The sequence below is a fragment of the Nothoprocta perdicaria genome, unplaced genomic scaffold, assembly GCF_003342845.1.
Source record: "Nothoprocta perdicaria isolate Ctin4 unplaced genomic scaffold, notPer1 scaffold_10, whole genome shotgun sequence".
NCBI classification, from domain to species: Eukaryota; Metazoa; Chordata; class Aves; order Tinamiformes; family Tinamidae; genus Nothoprocta; species Nothoprocta perdicaria.
In genome coordinates this window covers 1,418,337-1,435,934 of record NW_020454094.1, presented here as the reverse complement: position 1 = coordinate 1,435,934, position 17,598 = coordinate 1,418,337, and the positions used below count along the sequence as shown (strand labels likewise).

Sequence of the window (17,598 nt, the reverse complement as noted above, 5' to 3'; positions counted from 1 at the left end):
GATTCCCGAGGAAGCTACAAAATACGCAACAAGACAGCCTGACTAGGCATGCTACATCAGACTACAATTRAAGTCAATTTTTAATTTTTTAAAGCAACTAATGCAGAAATTACTGATTAGATTTACCCTCTATTTATTGCTCAAAAGAAAGTTACTTAAATTATCATTCTTAAAAGACTCCTACAAGCAGAGAGAATGCACCAAGGTAAAAGCAAAACAGTGGAGAAGGAAACAAGAGGCTTACAAAGTCTGCCAAGGTTTTCTTTGGTTCGCATCCCTTCATGTACTTGTTTACTAAACTTGCACAGCCCCAAGGGAGCCCTCGTTAAACATATTTTCAATTCATGAAGTAGCCTTAGCATAAATGACAAACACACTCAGCCCTACAATGGTTTTCCCTCCACATTTGTTCATTTTAATGCTGCAAATTAAATCACGCCGTTGCATCAACTGCTGTCACCAGAACTTTCTTTTCCGACTGCTACAGAAGCTGAAAAACATTTGTTTGGGAAACRGAACAATTTTTGCAAAGCTTGAGAGCAGCTTAGAGCTCTGGGTAGGGAGTGTTAATAGATCTCTGAAACACCCRTTTCTCACCAATAAGCACTAAAACCAAGAGCTAATCCAACAGCAGAAGGTTGTAGCGACACGAGGCAATGCAGTTTGAAGTTTACAGAAAGAAAAAACACAAAGAACATGGGGCGGGACGGGGCACAAAGCTGATGAGCACATGTTCTGTCTACGCTGAGACTGCTTTAGGACAACTTTCTTAACTGCAAAAATGTAAAACAGGGCACTTTGAATTACATAAAGCCCATTCATAATAAGCAGTTGTGTAACCTAGATTGCATTTAATCCCTGGCCAAGGATCATTGTTACAAATTCAAAGGCCCTTTATTTATTCTGTTTTATCTCCCAGGCTGCTCTGAACTAGAAGCAATGAACAAGGCACCGAGTGATGACTGGACTGTGCGGCGAACGCACAACGTAACCTTTAACAGAAATGACAGCAGCAACACTATTCAACCGGGAGGGATGGCCGGCTGTGTGGAAAAATACATATCACAGGAGGAGGAAGAGTCCGGGAGGAAGAAATGCTGCCAACCTGCAGGTTGTCACCTCCCATTATTCGGAATTTTTGGGATTGCAGGTGACAGCATTGCAAGCAGCAGTTTCACTTAAGTGTGTTCAGCCCTTTGAAAAGTGGGTTTGGGAACAAATCCGCCTGTTCTAATCTTGTATTTGCTTCCACACTGAAACATACGGTTTCCCAGCAAAAAACATCCAGAGGTATTCCCTCTGGATAAAGAGAATAAGCATGCTTTTAACAACACGCTTTAGATTTAATAACAACTCCTTTTTCTCCAAGGAAACCTTTTCCCACCTAAAGGAACCTTTGTTGGCAAGCACAGGTGTTATTTTCAGTCGGGCAAATCCCTTTTAGGGATGGGTATCCGGTAGCTTCCAGGCTCCGGAGCGCGGTGCCGAACTGCACAGAGCTGCCTGACGCAYCCTGGTTCCTGGCCTGTTACCACCCACCCCAAGATGAGTTAGCAGTTTATTAATATATCCTGCCAAGCACCCTTTCAGAATTTTGCAGCTAATTTCATAACATTTTGAAAATTGCTTTTTCTAGACTTTTTTTTTTAATAGCCATTACGATAATTCAGACCTTTAAAACTTCTCAAAGAACAGTTCCTTGTATAGGGAACTCGTTACGCATGTCACCATGTTATGCTTAATCTTGCACTACAGAAACCCAGAGTTCCAAAAATTTTACTTCAAAAGCACAGTTATGTTCTCTGTTCAATAAAACGGTTTTCATTAGACATTTTGTTACATTTTCTATATTTTTCTATATGCAACAACAATTAACATGAAAGAGTCAAGTGTTCTGCATCAACTCCAGAGACMCAAGTTCTTTGCAGTGTTATTTAATTACCCCGATATCAAGTGGTTTAAAATATCACAGCTTAATACAAAACATATACATTGAGGTTAAGACAAATATCTACAGTGGATGTGGAGGAGGATCATGAGAGGAAGCAAAGTTTGGGAGAAACACATTTGGGAGAAGACGATACTTCTGTCCCAGTCATTTGGATCTTGCAAGAAAAAAGCGTTTCTCAAACTTCACATCAAAATCCTCCATAAATACAAGAGCTGCAGTTCTGGATAGAAGCATCCACATCTAATCATGCAGTAACCAAAGATAACCACCTATTGCACCTATAAAGAGCAGCTACATCTTACTTTGTTAGATGTCCTGGTGCTGCACAGCAGAGCGATGGCTTCAAGGCACAATTAGGCCCAACTTGCTGCTCCCCTAGAGCTGCAATCACACAGCATTTCTGCTTCTAAAGGAGGCTCGGATGGGTTTGAATCTACTTCCACAAGCTGCTTCCAGTTGGTTTTGTTTCTCAGTTGCAACAAGTCAACTCAGTTATATCCAAACGAATAAGAAGTTAAAACATATACAGAAAGACCAAGTAACATCGTATGTTTTCCTTTGTAAATTCATTTAGAAAGCTCCTAATAAACATCTTATGCCTAACAGCTTGGGAATTTTGAAGTTAATACTTTATATCAACACTGCTTGCACTATCACTATCATTTGGTTGGCTTTTGAAGGTAATCTTTCTGAAAGGCAGTTTCAGAGGGATSATCCAATCCCCTAGAACTGCCATGGACCTCTGATCAACAGCAACGTYCAGGGTCGTTCCTCTTTGGAGCGAGAGCTGCACAGCTCCCAGTACGTTAACAAATCTTCAAAATCAAACTATTTAGAAGACTATAAGATGAGCTTAGGCAGCTGGAAAAGAGGTAAGCTCTTGGGCCTGCAGTGCCTAGTTAAAATTCTCTTTTAAGAATGGGCATGTTCTTCTGCCAGTCTAAAATAAAAGCTTTTAAGTCTGATTATCATAACACAAGACTTTTCTTGAGAGCACAGAGGAAAATATAATTAAGATGGCTCTCAGCAAATGATTCATTGCTCAAATATTCCATTGGTTAATCCTCCTTTCCCCCCCCGCCTTCAAATTCATTTCACCAAACAGTGTAGTTAGAGATCTATAAAAATCTCCCCCAAAATCAGAAGCAGAGCTCCCTACAAGGCATGCCTCTTGACATCTCATTTATCTAGATGACACCCAATGCAGCTAGAAATCACGCAGGACAGCAACGAGATAGTCCCATGAGGGAAGGAGAGYAGATCCATTCCAGACTGCCCTCTTGATATCCCTGTGCATCCCGTTACCATCATTACGTGTTCTGGGAATGTGTCTTCCCGTTAATGTCTACATATATGACGTATACTTTTCTTCACAAGGTAGGAAGTGCAAAATACATCTGGGAAGCTTGCCTCAAATGTCTTCTAAAGCCTTATTAAATAAGTGCCATCTGCAAGCTGATTTAAGAAAGTCTACCAATATAAGCTCTGCCATCCCTGAGCAATATAAAGACTTATACGTAGCCCCTAGACACCTATTAAAATTTACAAAAGTCTTGTAATAACAACCGTTTTACACAAAGCTAACACTCATTTATGTTCATGGCAGAAATAAGCACACTTAAACTGTCTCTGCATGTTAAGAATGGCARTATAAAACTACCCCACTTACTGAATTAGCCAAGTAATGTCATTTTTGCTGAACTAAAACCACCGGAAAAGTAAACATTGTCAGCTCATTCAGCTCGAGACTATAGGTCTAGATATTTACTACTTACAGATTCTCACCATGCTGAGTAAAACGCCAGATATTAACAGAAAAATGAGAATTTCAGCCTTTGCACAATTATTAGGAATGACTTGAGTTGGGCTCATCCTGAAATTTTTCACTTGGAAGGAAAACCTTGGCTTGTTCCTGACCACAATTCCCTTACAAAATTCAGTTTCCGAATTTATTACCTTCGCTATTCAGGAGAAAAGTGACAAGGTCTCAACTCTGTCATTATTAATATCCAAAACAGGAAGACAAGGCTTGGATCTCTGCCAGGGAAAAAGTCTGTCCATTGAACTCCCGCAGTTCCATGACAGYGAGTCCCCTGCAAGCCTCCCAAAATGCTCCAAAATCAGTGGGAAAGAGGGCAATGCTTGGCACAAGGGAAGAGGGAACATCCAGAGACCTATCTAGAAAGTCCAAACATTTGCTTAAAATAACACAAAACAAAAATAAAGCGCAAGAACCTGCTGGATCAAAATCCTTGACATTTTGCATGAACAAGCACCTAACAAAACTCCAAAAAGTCACGTTTATTTTTCAGTATTGGAACTTCAAGAGTAATTGCTTTTTTATATAAAAACATTTCTGGTGCAAGCGTTCACATCCACAGCAGCCACGTACCCGGAGGCGAGAACTCTCCTGCCAGCCAAGCACACCRCAGCCGAGCTAAGAGGACATGAGGGAGCCATCCCTGATCCCTACATCCACGTTCTGTCTTCACCGGGTCCAGGCTTCTCCATTCTTTCCATCACACAGGACAGAAACCAATGATGGAAAGGAAAAGATAATGCGAGACATCTGTGCAACCAGRTTTACTTCTACGTATTCTTCTCCAGCCTCTAATCTGTCTAGTTGTCCTCTTACATCCCACTCTGAAAGGGTTACAGCTACAGATTTGTAATGCTTAGCTTGCTTAAATTTCAGTATTTGTTGATTAGCTATTAAAAAGAAAGGTGTATTCCAATTATGGTGAAAAAAATCCATTTTAGGATCCAGCAGTGACCCCAGGAAAATGGCTGGACAATCTTCATCCTGGATTTCAGTGGGAAATTTTTTGAGCTTTCTAGTAAAGATGAGTTCATGGAAGCAGTGGCATCTGAAGACAACCTTGCCAGCMCATGGATTGTGTTGCACTTCGTGCACATCCTCCTGTCACTCCAACTACAGCAAGTGCTTTAATAAAAGATACTGCCTCTCCCTACAAACCTTGCCTGCTTAGATGACCGTGGCTGCAACATCAGGACAACTTTAAAGCCATTTTCATACGATCTTTCATGGAAAGCTTTGGGCACCCTGTTATCCTGCCATCAGCAAAGCATTCTTCGAACACCTAAATTAAAACAAAATTACTGAGAAACAAGCAAAAACTCTCACTTTCCTGTACGGGTAACTGCTACATTTCCACGTAAGACAACAACTTATTTTTCAATAATGGAAGCCCATTCTTTTCCCCAGGATGTCTACACCGAGGTGCCACATTCTTTTCCTGTTAATAGTATTTTTCTTTCTCCAGAATGAGTCACTCTGGAAAATGCCACTTACTTGAAAGAGAAAAATTGACAAACAAACCCAGATGTCATGAAAAAATAACTTTCACTGCTATACGCTACAGCTACCACATACTAATAACTTAAATTTCGGTAAGAAAAATAGTTCCAAACCTACTGAACAATAGTTACTTACTTCAGGAGAAGGAAATAAAAWTTATTCTGCAACTGTTTCTGCAAAAATTTCTAATTCCCTGCAAAACACATGATTTTACTTTGGCTYTACTTTAAATTGGCTGGGAAATCTTTCAAAGAAAGAAGGAAAATGTTTTTGATGGCTTGTTCAAAAGGAAAAATAGCCATTTATCAGGTTATGTAAAAATCTCATACTTGTGTTGGAAACTACAGTTTGGCAGAACACATTTAATTACGGTTGGCTCTTTTAAAGCATTAAGTAAAAATAACTACGCTATAATCATATTAGGGCTTGTCTTTGTTGGTTTACGACAAAGATTTTAGTCAAAGGCCTCATTAAATCTTAGCTCCTCCATGGCTCTACAGAACAGGAAAGAACAGCTCTAATCCATAGAAATAAAAAAGGTGGAAAAATTTCCATGCTTGTTAACTTAAAATGTAAAGAATAACATTTTCTCGCACAAAAATATGTGAATTAGAAATAGTTGTTGAAATTAAATTTGTCTCAAAAATCGATCTGCAAAATCAGAAACAAATGCTTCAGTCTATACACATAATGCATAGGGATTTCACATGGAATTTAGGCCACCTGGACATGCCTCCATACAGAGCACACTGGCAACACTGCATCTTTGCAGAATTACAATGGGAATACACTTCAGATTTTTGTAGTATGTTCACTTACTACCCAAAGTAATTTTGCTTCACAGTTTTCAAACTAAGTGTACTCTGCACAGACTGCCCATAATTACAGAAACACACCACGTAATTAATTTAAAATAGAATTAGCATAGCAAAATGGACAAGTTCCAGATTCATAGGCCTAGCGTAGGCTGAGAGTTTCTGCATGAATCTGCAAGACTGTGAAATTTCAAAAYGGAGATGTTCTGAGGCAAGCAAACACTTTCCAGATTGGTTAAACGGAAACAAATTTGATTTTGACTCTTGGCATCGGAGAAAATTTTGCTCCAGTAGTAGATTTGCATTTTTCAGTAATAACTTGCATTATTCAGCCATAAATGTGCATTTCTTGACAACATTTAYGTTCAAGAGGTAGGGTGGCATCTTCCCACTCGTAGTAATGATTTTTCCCCCCAAACCCAAGTTTTCCAGTCCTCTCTATGCAATTCTAAGAGCTGGAAAGGCAGTTATCACTTGCTACAAGAAACACTCTTGTTTCACTATTAAGTGTTTGCTGCAAACTCTTTATGTAAACCACTCTATATTTAAATGTTGTCATTGAATAAACCAACAGCTCAGACTAAGGCTATATTCATATATCAGACACATATACTAGATCTGACCTCCTGTGTAACCTGCAAAACATCTGCTGCTAGTTGGAAGCCATAAGCACCGTTGTATCTGCAAGACAAATACTTACATTTTGCTGCTTTAATTTAACCATAGAGATTTAATGCAATTAATAGGTAAGCAAAGTCATTGCTCCTCTTGCTYCCTTCAAGTGACACATCTGGCAGCCTTATACAATTATGAACCAAGCTGTGAGCACCTGCTCTTTACTTTTGTCTTTTTAAATTGCACTCCCTTTCCAAGGCAAAGGCTACTTCAAGTTTTTCTAGGCTTCTCCCCCAACAAAATTATTTATAAGGCCATTTCAGAACCTGGACTGATTTGATAATGATGCACTGCTTGCACAACTCATTAGTCCTGCTCCTATGCCCAATGTTATATCTATCCCATGGATAAATTCTTCTGCTTTCACCCTGTATGCACTAAAAAACAACCTGCAGGAACTGAGTATTAGCTTTTATTTTGGAAAGGGCTTCATTTCACAGTCCCCTCAAAAAGCTGTCAATAAATAAGTATCAACTGTAAAACTATTTGTTGAACAGCACCAATGTACCTGAGACCAAATACTCCATTTTYCCTACCCTATTGAACAACTTTCAACCCCAAATACAAAGCAAGAGAACATATACTGGAGGGAAAGACTAAAAAACACTCAAAATTATCAAGAATRACTGCCTTACAATTAATATAAGCCCAGCTGTGGTGTTTCAATATCCTGTGTTAGTAACAACCCTCTCTTGGTCACATATTAATCCCTGCATATTCTGTTATCTATAATCCAGAACGGTGACTTTCAAAATATTTAAGCTCTGACAAAATTCAGAGAGAAGTTCTGGGATTTGCTGGAAGATGACACTGAACCAAAGAGAGGGAAAAAAAAAAAGTTTAATTCCTGGACTTTGGTCCCTTTCTTGAATGACATGGTCAAAGCACTTTAGCAAAGTAAAGTAGAAATAAYTTTTACAGTTTAAAGTATTTACAGTTTGGGTTTTTAAAAAATGTCAGATTTGTGGCTTAAAACATGCTACGTAGGGAGCAGCATTTTGCTGATTCTGCATTTTAAGGTGAAGAAGCGTGAACAGCTTTATTGACATTGTCAAGTTGAAGGATAAAGGACTCTTCTAATCAAACCTAGAATTTCAACAACTAGCTATAAGAAAACTTTTGTATTTATAGAAATATTTTATCATAATTTCAGTTAATCTGGATTTCTGCAGTTAAGAGTGTGAAATACAGGAAATTATTTCAACAATTTTTTTTCTAGCCCTTACTTTTGCAAGATACCAAACTTTAAAACTTTTAACGTTACAATACCTCAACTTGATTTTTGTTTTCCTCTAATAAGCAGTTTCTCCCATAAAATTAAAGAAAAAAAATCAGTTTGGAGGCGAGAGGAGTTGGCTCTTGTTTTAAATAAAGGGTTATTTGAGGTTGCTCAGTGTTTTGCAATATTAAGATAAATGTCAAGGAGATAAATCACCAATACACCTTGTGAAAACTGCTGCAGAGCTCCTAGTAAACACAAGAGCACACATGSTTCCAATTAGGATCTGCATTACCAGAGAAGTCAGCAGCTGTGGCCACAAACCACAACCTCACCGTGCTGCGTCCTGTCCATACCCAATGGGGACCTCTATCCTATGGAGCTTACGATCCACGTATAGGACAAGCAGCAAAATGCACYGACAGAAGGAGATGGGGAAGAGAAAAACCTGTATTAGTCAATGTAATCAGTGGTGTTCTCAGCACATCAGGAACCTGGACAGGCTCTACAGGTAGAGATGACAGATGAAAGGCTTTAAAGAGGTTGTAAAGAATAAAAATATTTAAGCTTGGGAATGGTAAGAACACATCTTTTTTTGGAGAATTGAGCAGTTGGGCTGGGAAAGCATGGGCTTTGCAGCAGGATGCTGAAAGCGCTTCAGGCTTGTCCAGTTTGTCTCAGGCAGCACGAAGGGAGAGATCTTCCAAACCTGTCTGGGTGCCACTTTGTGCCCCGAGCTCTGGGTGTCCCTGCTGGAGCAGGGGTTGCACTGGATGAGCTCTAGAGGTCCCTTCCAACCTCGGGCATTCTGTGTGGWCTTGTCCTCAGCAGGGTCTAGCAAAGCTGGCTCTAGGCCAGGGCTGCTCCTGCGGCCGTTGCAGTGGTCGCTGCAGCCAAGGCCCAGGTCCCACAGCTTCACTGCAGCTGCTGTCCAGGCCAGCCACCAGATTCTGCAGTGCTCCATAGCTGTCCTGGGCTCTTGTACTATTCGAAACCACAAAGATAAATTTGATTAAAACAATAAAAACACCACTGTGTACGTCAAAGGAAACGCATAAGAGCTTGATAGCAAACATATCTCTGGCCTCCAGAGGTTCATGCCTGAGGCAATGCTTTTCTAAGCAACTGTAATTAAGACAGAACATGGGCTTTATCTACGGAAAAAAAAAAAAAAAAAGGGAAATGAAGATATTTAATGAGGACATTCGCACCCCAGGCTGATATTAGCTCACTGCAACCTTAAAGCAGGTTCGCTGGTACTCCCAGCACGGCACATTGTGTGCCACGGATTTTGGCCAGGATCTGGCTGCTCTCTAATTTATTGCACTCCCCCGGCAGGTTTTACAGTTCAAACCTGCCCCAGCTACGCTACTACCAACACTCAGCTACTTGATTTCAAAGATGTGTTTAAACTGCAGACGCGGGTTTTGCTGCCCTTCAGATCTGCCTCTGGAGAAACCTAAAAAACAAAGTTGAAGACCTGGACACTGGTTTGGGCATATTCAAAGGCACCCTCATTGCTGTGACAAGAGGGTGATGCTGGTATGGACTGTAGGCAAGAAATAAGATTAACAGAAATGGAAGAGAGGTCTAAGGTCTAYGTTTTCATGATGATGAGCATGAACAGAGAATTAAACATTTATGACTAAGCACCAGGGGCACTGACAAAAAAAATCAATTTATGTAGCAGACTGCCCAACAGCTCCACAAGGCATCATCAGAAGTTCTGGAAGGCAGAAAGATCCATAATGAAATATATGCAACTAAAAGAAAAATTCACTGGACCAGCAAGAAATGGCAGATACACATTAGTTAAAGTACCATTGTGTCTTCCTACTTTGATATGTTTTATCTAGATATTAGAAACCAGGTTAAATAATGTGTTTTTCCTCTGTGACTTTTTACATTACACACTAAATATAAATAACTAGTTTTCTTGTAACAGTAAAGATAACCATGCAATTCTCTCTATTAACCAGAATAGAGCACAAAAAGAGGAATAAATCAGAGTATATGCAGCCACAGGGGTATAAAACAGGTAACCAGGCTCCTGCAAGAGCCCTAACATAACGCAAACACCTATAGGAGGGCAAGGCATCAACAGGCAGGAACGTGAGTGCAGCTCCAGCCCAAGGGGACTGCCATGGGAATACACACAGTTGTTGATCTTTGTACCCCAAATGCTGCACTATGTTACTGACACAATAGTGCACTTGTGGGCCAGATGAGTTACCTGATTAATTTTCATAACTGAGATGATCTCTGAAGGTCCCCTCCGACCTTAGCAATTCTAAACAAATCAAATCAGCTAAAGCTCTTGATGATTTTCTTATATTTATATTCAACTTATGTCATCCACAATCATCTAAACTGTGCCAAGTCAATATGATTCCTGCTGCAGTAATTCCTAAGTAATTCAAGGTGCATTTGTTTTTCTTTTGTTTTTTTTAAATAACAGAAAGCAAACTGGACCAGCTTTTTCAAATGAAAACACTTAAACTGACTCATTTTTTTTGTCATCTGAGTAGCACTAACATTTTTCTGCTTTAGCATATCACCTGCCACATATTCATAAGTCATTTATGCCTTTACAACACAACAAGAAAATGTAGCTGGGAGCTAATGGCATTTCACTTTTTTTTTTTTTTTTGCACACCTACAAAGACTTCAAAAATACAAARCAGGCTTAAAGCCAAAGACACTGCGCACAAGAATGTCATCTATGAAGTTAAAGAGCTAGAATATTGTTATTTCCCATTGCTCCAAAACCACAATTGCTTACTGAACTACTAGATGATACATAATAGGAACTAAACTAATTAAGATATTTCATGTACAGGATGGAGAAACATGTCTTCGCACACAGATAACTCGCCTGCAATCAGAGGCCAAGGCAACGAGAAGTCATTGGAAGGAGGACACGAGATTTTGGAGAGAAGGAAAGTGGCTATAAGGGATGAGATGCAAGAGGAGACTAATGGTGGGAAAGGAGGCCACAGGGTAGACATACACAGGGTACATAATTATCACTCCTGCTGAATCATCAGGAAGCTGGGGGAAGAGGAGGAATTAAAAACATAAGGCTTATAAAATCTTGTTGCTTTGCCGCTGCAGTGCACGTGACYGTGACTACGAACATCATATATGGTATGGTGGGTGACTGGGACAGCCACTTTATCAGCTGCAACTTGCCAAGTGCAAACATTACTCTCAAAAGTTCATGTAAAAAATAAAAGATGACAGAAAAAAATCATGCTATTTTCATCCTATAGAGATTGAACGTAGGATATTTCAATAAGATGTTTTTTTGAAGCATTATGTGCTTTTTCAAAAGATGCCAAACAACTTGCATGGAAGAACTGAAAGTTCACTTTTAATTTCTCCTGTAAAATCATATTCAGAGATACTACCAGAAATGGCCCAATACACCATTTACTCTACCCAGTGCCATTACATCCAAGTTTCACTTATAGTCCAAATAATCCAAGCAGTGTATGCAGGCAAGTAATTGTGACACATACAAAAAAAATAATAGCTAAACATTTGGGCACAGACAGAAGGATTATTTCTGTTGTCTGACAGCATGGTGGCACTTATTTTTTCTCCCTTCCCTGGGTGGGTCCTCGGAGAGTGTTTTTTTAAAAGGGTGCTCTATATAAAGCTTTCAATGAAGACCCTTAATTCACCAGAAGATAAAATGGCACTTCAGGTACTCGTGGAAGAAGCAATGAGACAAGTGTAGGAGTATGGCAAGGGAGTGCTCAAGAGAACGGTTCAAGAGCAGTGAAGGGGGTGGAAGTGTGGGAAGAGACTAGAACAGACGTAGGCAGCAGCCTTAAGAGTCTGCAGTAAGAAATGCAAATTTCATACACTAGAAGCAAGTAAAAAAAGTCATGTAGGGATATGATATCACTCAAATGATTAGGAACATGATTGATATCCCAACAGCGTCTCCCAAGCCGTGGATGGGGAATCTATGAAAAGATGTCCTGTATTAGCGTTTCTTTACCTAACAGTGCTTGTGAAGGCAGCCTGGGTTGCCTATTGTGGCAGACAGAAAAGGAGGAGTCCAAACTTGGAGGTGGTAGTGCCTGGGACTGCTCTCCAGCAAGGTCCTCTCTTGGGCAGAGTAAGAGGTAAGCAATGAGTAACCTCCTACACAGACCTCAGGATGAAGGGTCTGGAATATGAAGGGTTAAAAGGAGCATTACTGAATACAACCTGCTCCAGGTGAGCCCACAAGGAAAGAAAAAATAAATTAAAGGGTCTTTGTCACTAACAAAACTATACCTGAGCATGACTGGAGAGAGAAGAACTAAGCTGAATAAAAAGGTGAGGTAGGTATAGAATATGCAGTGAAAACTACAGTCATAAGCAAAAGGACAAGCCACATATTGAAAACTGCTTTGGAAAAATCAACTGAAAGGCAAATTTCCCTGGCAAGTGCAAAAGAGGAAGAGAACATACCTGTTGGGATTCTCAGAATAAAATGGCTGTGGTGAGCAATTTATTTAGAAAGAGAAGAGAAATGAATCAAACTGCAAAGCAAACATCTGTGCGTGAGACACGCCATGGGCAGGGCCCAAACACGGCCGCGTCCCGCGCTCGAAGGCCAACGGGGAGGCGGGAGGGAGCTCCAGGAGGGAGCTCTGTGCAACCGTCTCGCACAGAAGCTGTGACATATTTCGGGATACGCTCCCAGCGAGAGCCGTGCTCTTTTACTGCCTCCAAGAGGAGATCCAGATGCATCGTCACAGCCTGTAAAATATTTCCTGGCAAACTACTCGGGGCCTGAACTTTAATATGCCCCGGGGATGCATCAGTAGAAGGGTTTCACAGGAGACCAAAAGAGATARCAAACGTTCCCGCAGGAACAGCTCACAAGGTGCTATTCAGTTTAGCAGGAAAAAGCAAAGTAATGTGTATCATTATTTTTCTCAAGATTATATACACACACACATATATGTATAAAAATAAACAACTAAATGTGCTCTATAACAAACATGAGAAACCTTTTTCTGACCAAAGAAATGATMTTCATCTTGAATATTCTTCAGTAGATGTCCAAACTAATCGAGAGCAAAAGGTCCAACCACCAAAGACCAAAAACTACTCACACCAGTCACTAAATTAGTCAGCCTACCCAGATTGATAAACAATACAATATATTTTACAAAAATAATGTATCTAGATCAATTCCAAATATCTGCTAAAAAACTATCARGAATGAAATAAGTACATTCTCTGAAAATGTTTCAACAACAGAAGCTCCAAAGATTATTTCAACCTTTTAAATAAGTTGAATTTATCCAAATAGGTAGAGATAACTTTTTTTAATGTATTAACACAAAGAAAAAGAAAAGAAGGAAAAAGAGTGCACCAGAGCTATTTCKGCAGCATGCTCTCCTGCAGGGATGACATCTCTGCAAATACAATTGCTTTAGATTCTAACCTATCTATAGGTAGAGACTGTGCTATTTCAACTCCGAGCAGGCCTGTGGTCAGCTTTTGTGTGTTGAGCAGACACCCTGGTATCACTGTTTGAAAAGCAATGGGCTAGATGTGTGTTTATAAGAGTGCTCACACAGAAGGCTAGATCCTTCATAACGTTTGAAAACTTGTTGATAGACAACACGACTCACTYGCCACGCCGGAGGCGATCCCGTAAAGCAGCCCTCCTCCGTCGCTCTGCTGCTGGAAGACGTGGCTCCCCGGGGGCGGGCTCCTCTCTTGTCTAATGAAATTATAGAGCAAAGTTTTCACGAGTCTGCTGGTGTAGGGGAGGCTGAAAAACRAAAAGAAAACAGCTTTAATTGACTCAGAAGTTGCAAAATTTGGCTCAGCTACAAAGTCAATGCTGCGCACCCTTTTGTTTGCTGGAACTAGGCTATGCCTGGATTTTTTTTCTCCAAGTGATCGCTTTTTCCATCTAAGGGATAACAGATAGTTGTTATCCCACCTGGGAGCAATGTGTCTGAATCGTTTCACAGCAAATTCAAGGCAAGGCAAAAAAGCCCTCCTGGTGCTGAGTTATCTACCCGCTTTTAGGTTGGAAAGGGAAAGAATGGCAGGAYTTGCCCATTCAAAGCTGTGCCTAAACGCGCCCAACCAAAGGACTTGTGCTGCCAGCAGCCCCAGGACGTACCAGCGGCCAYGCATCAGGTATCTATGAATGATGCTCTCGCGCAGAATCTCCTTGTGAAATAACTGGCAGGAGAGGAAGACTATCAGCGTTGTCACAGCCTCCAAGGAAATGCTGTACGTGATATCTCTRCAAGAAAAAGCACATTTTTACGAAGGTTAATCTACCAGTTCTGTTTACAAAGTGCCTTCTGCCACAGGAGCACATGGGAGGCTCACATGTGCTTACTCGCTACGCAGCCGGTCTCAAGCGGGAACACGGAAATAACAAGTGGAAAAAGCAGCAACACTTCACACAGACAATGGATTATTTTTCTTAGATGTAAGCATTTTTCGGATGTGCCAAAGGACAACACAACGTAAAAACATTGATGTAYTACCCAGAGCATTGAAATTTCCATTTTCAGACTATGGTTCATTCTAATACTAATAAAAACCCCAGAACATTAATGGGACTGGTTCTTTGTCCTGCTAAACACAATTGTCACTAAATCGTCATTCCAGGTGACAGAAAGGTTCAGCTTCCCAAACTCTGCTTCATTTGGCGCTAAATCGGGATCTCTAAGAAAGAGGTAACACACAAACCTTCTCTTAACTATAAGAAGGGCTTGGGATGCCAATATGCTACATATACAGTTGTGAAAATGAAGTATAAAATTCAGGATATTGCTGACTTCTGCTGTCGATCCCATGGACTGTACGGCAGTGATTGGCTGCACACAGATTAGCAAAGCTCATTAAGTTGGACAGGTCAATTAGGAAAAGCTGTGCAGCCAAGGGGAGAGGAGACTGAAGCGCTATTTCGGACACCGTGCAGTTTCTGTTGCTACCTCTACCTAAAGCAATCTTACTATGCATCATATTTCTAAAAAAGGGGAGGAAAATGGATTTTGCCTTCTCAATCAGTAAAAAGAAAAAATGCAAGTTACACAAAAACTTTTAAAACACAACGGTTCACTTCAAGGTGAACCRGTATTAGTTTTGCTTTTGACTAATAGGGGCTTTTTCCCTTCCTCTAAATGGAAGATGTCTCATCAAGTGCATCAAAAACATCCTCCAATCCATTATAGAGATTGTTAGTAAGGATTTTTAATGTTTCCTCTGCTGTTACTATATTCACAGTATGCTTCTGTAGTTAATAATACTATGCTGTGTACAACAGGTATGAGGGGTCAATTATCAAGTTACTTAGATCTCTGAATTTCAGTAAACTCTGCGGAAAATGTCAATTTATAATTCCCAAATTCAAAGACTTTACAATATCTRTATTTAAAAACACCCTCCAACATTCATGCTAAATTTACTTCTTGCCACTTTCTAACAATTATATTCTTTGCCATTGAAACAAGTGCAAATACAAAACTGCATTTTTTTCCCAAACAGTGATTTAAAACCAGTAGTGTGTATATTTGGACAAAAGGTAAACACCTAAGGAAAATAAATAAAACTGCTGCTCTTTGTCTCAGAACTCATGTAGTCCTTGCAATAAAAGGACAAGCTTTTTCTTCAGAAAAAAAATCAGCTTAATTTTCAGTGCACAACTAAATTCACATGTCAAGTGTGCTGCTAGAAATGCTATAAATAACTTCCATGACTGTAAAACACRAGGAGCAACAGTTTCAGGCATTATAGCATAGAGAGAGCTTAATTAAAACGCTTTTGTAGGAGCTCAAGGCCAGAATTTGTGAGGAAAGAGKGGAGTTATTTGTCCTAAGTCAAGAGCGAGCGGGACTTGCAATTTCCTGGCTCGCAGCACTACGCACAAGTCCACTGAGCCACACTCTGATACAAAACTGTTTTTGCAAGAGAAGGTTATACAAACCCCYTGCTTTTATTCTCTCATAATTTAAGCCTTTGAACCCATAACATTTTAAGTTCTTTGTCAGGAAAGAGACTTACTGCTTAAATAACATTCTTCCTTAGAAATCGTGACGAGCGCTTTAGCTCGCTGGGTTTTGGTGAGCTACCTGACTTGCTGCCCACCGTGCCGGGCGCTCGCCAGGGTAAATGTTGGTGATTAGAGCAGGCCAGAGGTTCTGCTGTGATCTGGTTCCACTGCACATTCAGCCGAGCCAGGGACCAGACGGAGCTGGAACCGGTTCCCAGCTCCCGACAGCCTGCGGTGGCTCCACCACGGGCTGCCTCTCGGTGTCCCTACCCCAAAGCTCACCCTGGTCGGACAGATAAAACRTGACCACGGCCCAGTGCAACGTGTGGGTCGCTCTGCTGGAGGCAACAAGTTGCACCAAGGCTGTCCTCACTTCAGTCATTCATTTAGTTCATTTTCTGACTGACCACATTCACGCAAATGCAAATCTAAAGGGACGCTGCAATATTTTTTCCCATTTTTAGAAGATTCAGAATAAAGAAATAATGATGTTACCGTAACTTTTGAAAAACTACCCTTATAAAGCTCTGGAAAAAAAGACAAAAAGTTAAATTTATGCAACTCCAGTTAGCAAGTTATTTTCCTTTTCTATCTATTCACAATCCAATTAAATAACATTTTACTGCAGATCCAATCCACTCAACCTGTCGAAGCAGATGTTTAAATTAATCCTGCTCTCATATAAATGCAGTTATGAATCCTAATACTGGGGTAACTCCTAAGATAGAGTCATCCTTAATCTTCAGAGCAAAATCATTTTCTCCGGGGGTCAAACGTAGTTTTCTGAAAGCTGAGCRTTTCTGAAGGGTCGCAACAACTACCAGGAACTTCTTCAACTTCAAAGAAAATCCTGTTTAGTTATATTGAGAGACTGTAGGAAAAAAAGGGGGTTGTTTTTGGTTTTTATTATTTTTTTTTAATGCTAACGTCCATATGGAAAGACTTTACATGGCATTTATGCTGATGTCTGACTTCCTCTTAAAATTGTTTGCTTGCAGATAAGGAGGAAACTCAAAATAATGAACTCGTGTATCAATTACACAGCAGAATTCTTTATCTCTTTCAGAAAGTCAGAAGCGCATATGATGGTTTGAGCTTCTGGACATTTTTTTATTCTCAAATATCTTACAAAAAATATCCAGAGATCTCAGCTAAAGCTCACGATGATTCCACAGCCCAAGTAAATACACCTTATAGAGGTGTATGTACAATACCGTACACAGCTTTTTTTTTTTCTGGGTTATCTAGCTTGGAGATTTCAACACTTATTCTGCTTTAATATTTTTTATTTTTTCAATATTGCCCCTCTTCCTTATCCTTCCCATTAGAGAATAAATATATTTGTAAATCAGGTAGACAAGCTAAYGGAGATCCTTATTTTGCTCTTTTAGGAAGGATCCCTTTCACAAGGGCTCAGCCGGGCAGGTACCAATGTCTAGGAAATCACTGCAACCTTCTCTCTCCTGCACTTGGGTTATTCCCTTACTCAGAGACAGCAGGTTTTAAGCACTTGTTCTCCTGGCTTTCACGTTTCACATCACAGGAGGTGGCACAAGTTCCTGCACCTCCAACCAAACAGGTCCAGTTCCT

General features: G+C 40.2%; 1 protein-coding gene across 1 annotated transcript in view; it reads right to left on the bottom strand.

Annotated features, from left to right (window-relative positions):
* The window catches only part of DYM (dymeclin), a 167,803-nt gene that overhangs the window by 123,429 nt on the left and 26,776 nt on the right, over positions 1 to 17,598 (bottom strand). Inside the window, exons 7-8 of the mRNA XM_026039349.1 lie at positions 14,125 to 14,250; positions 13,622 to 13,764 (exon numbers count right to left, since the gene is read on the bottom strand). Of these exons, the coding sequence (XP_025895134.1) occupies positions 13,622 to 13,764; positions 14,125 to 14,250 (269 nt within the window). The remainder of the gene's footprint in view (positions 1 to 13,621; positions 13,765 to 14,124; positions 14,251 to 17,598) is intronic.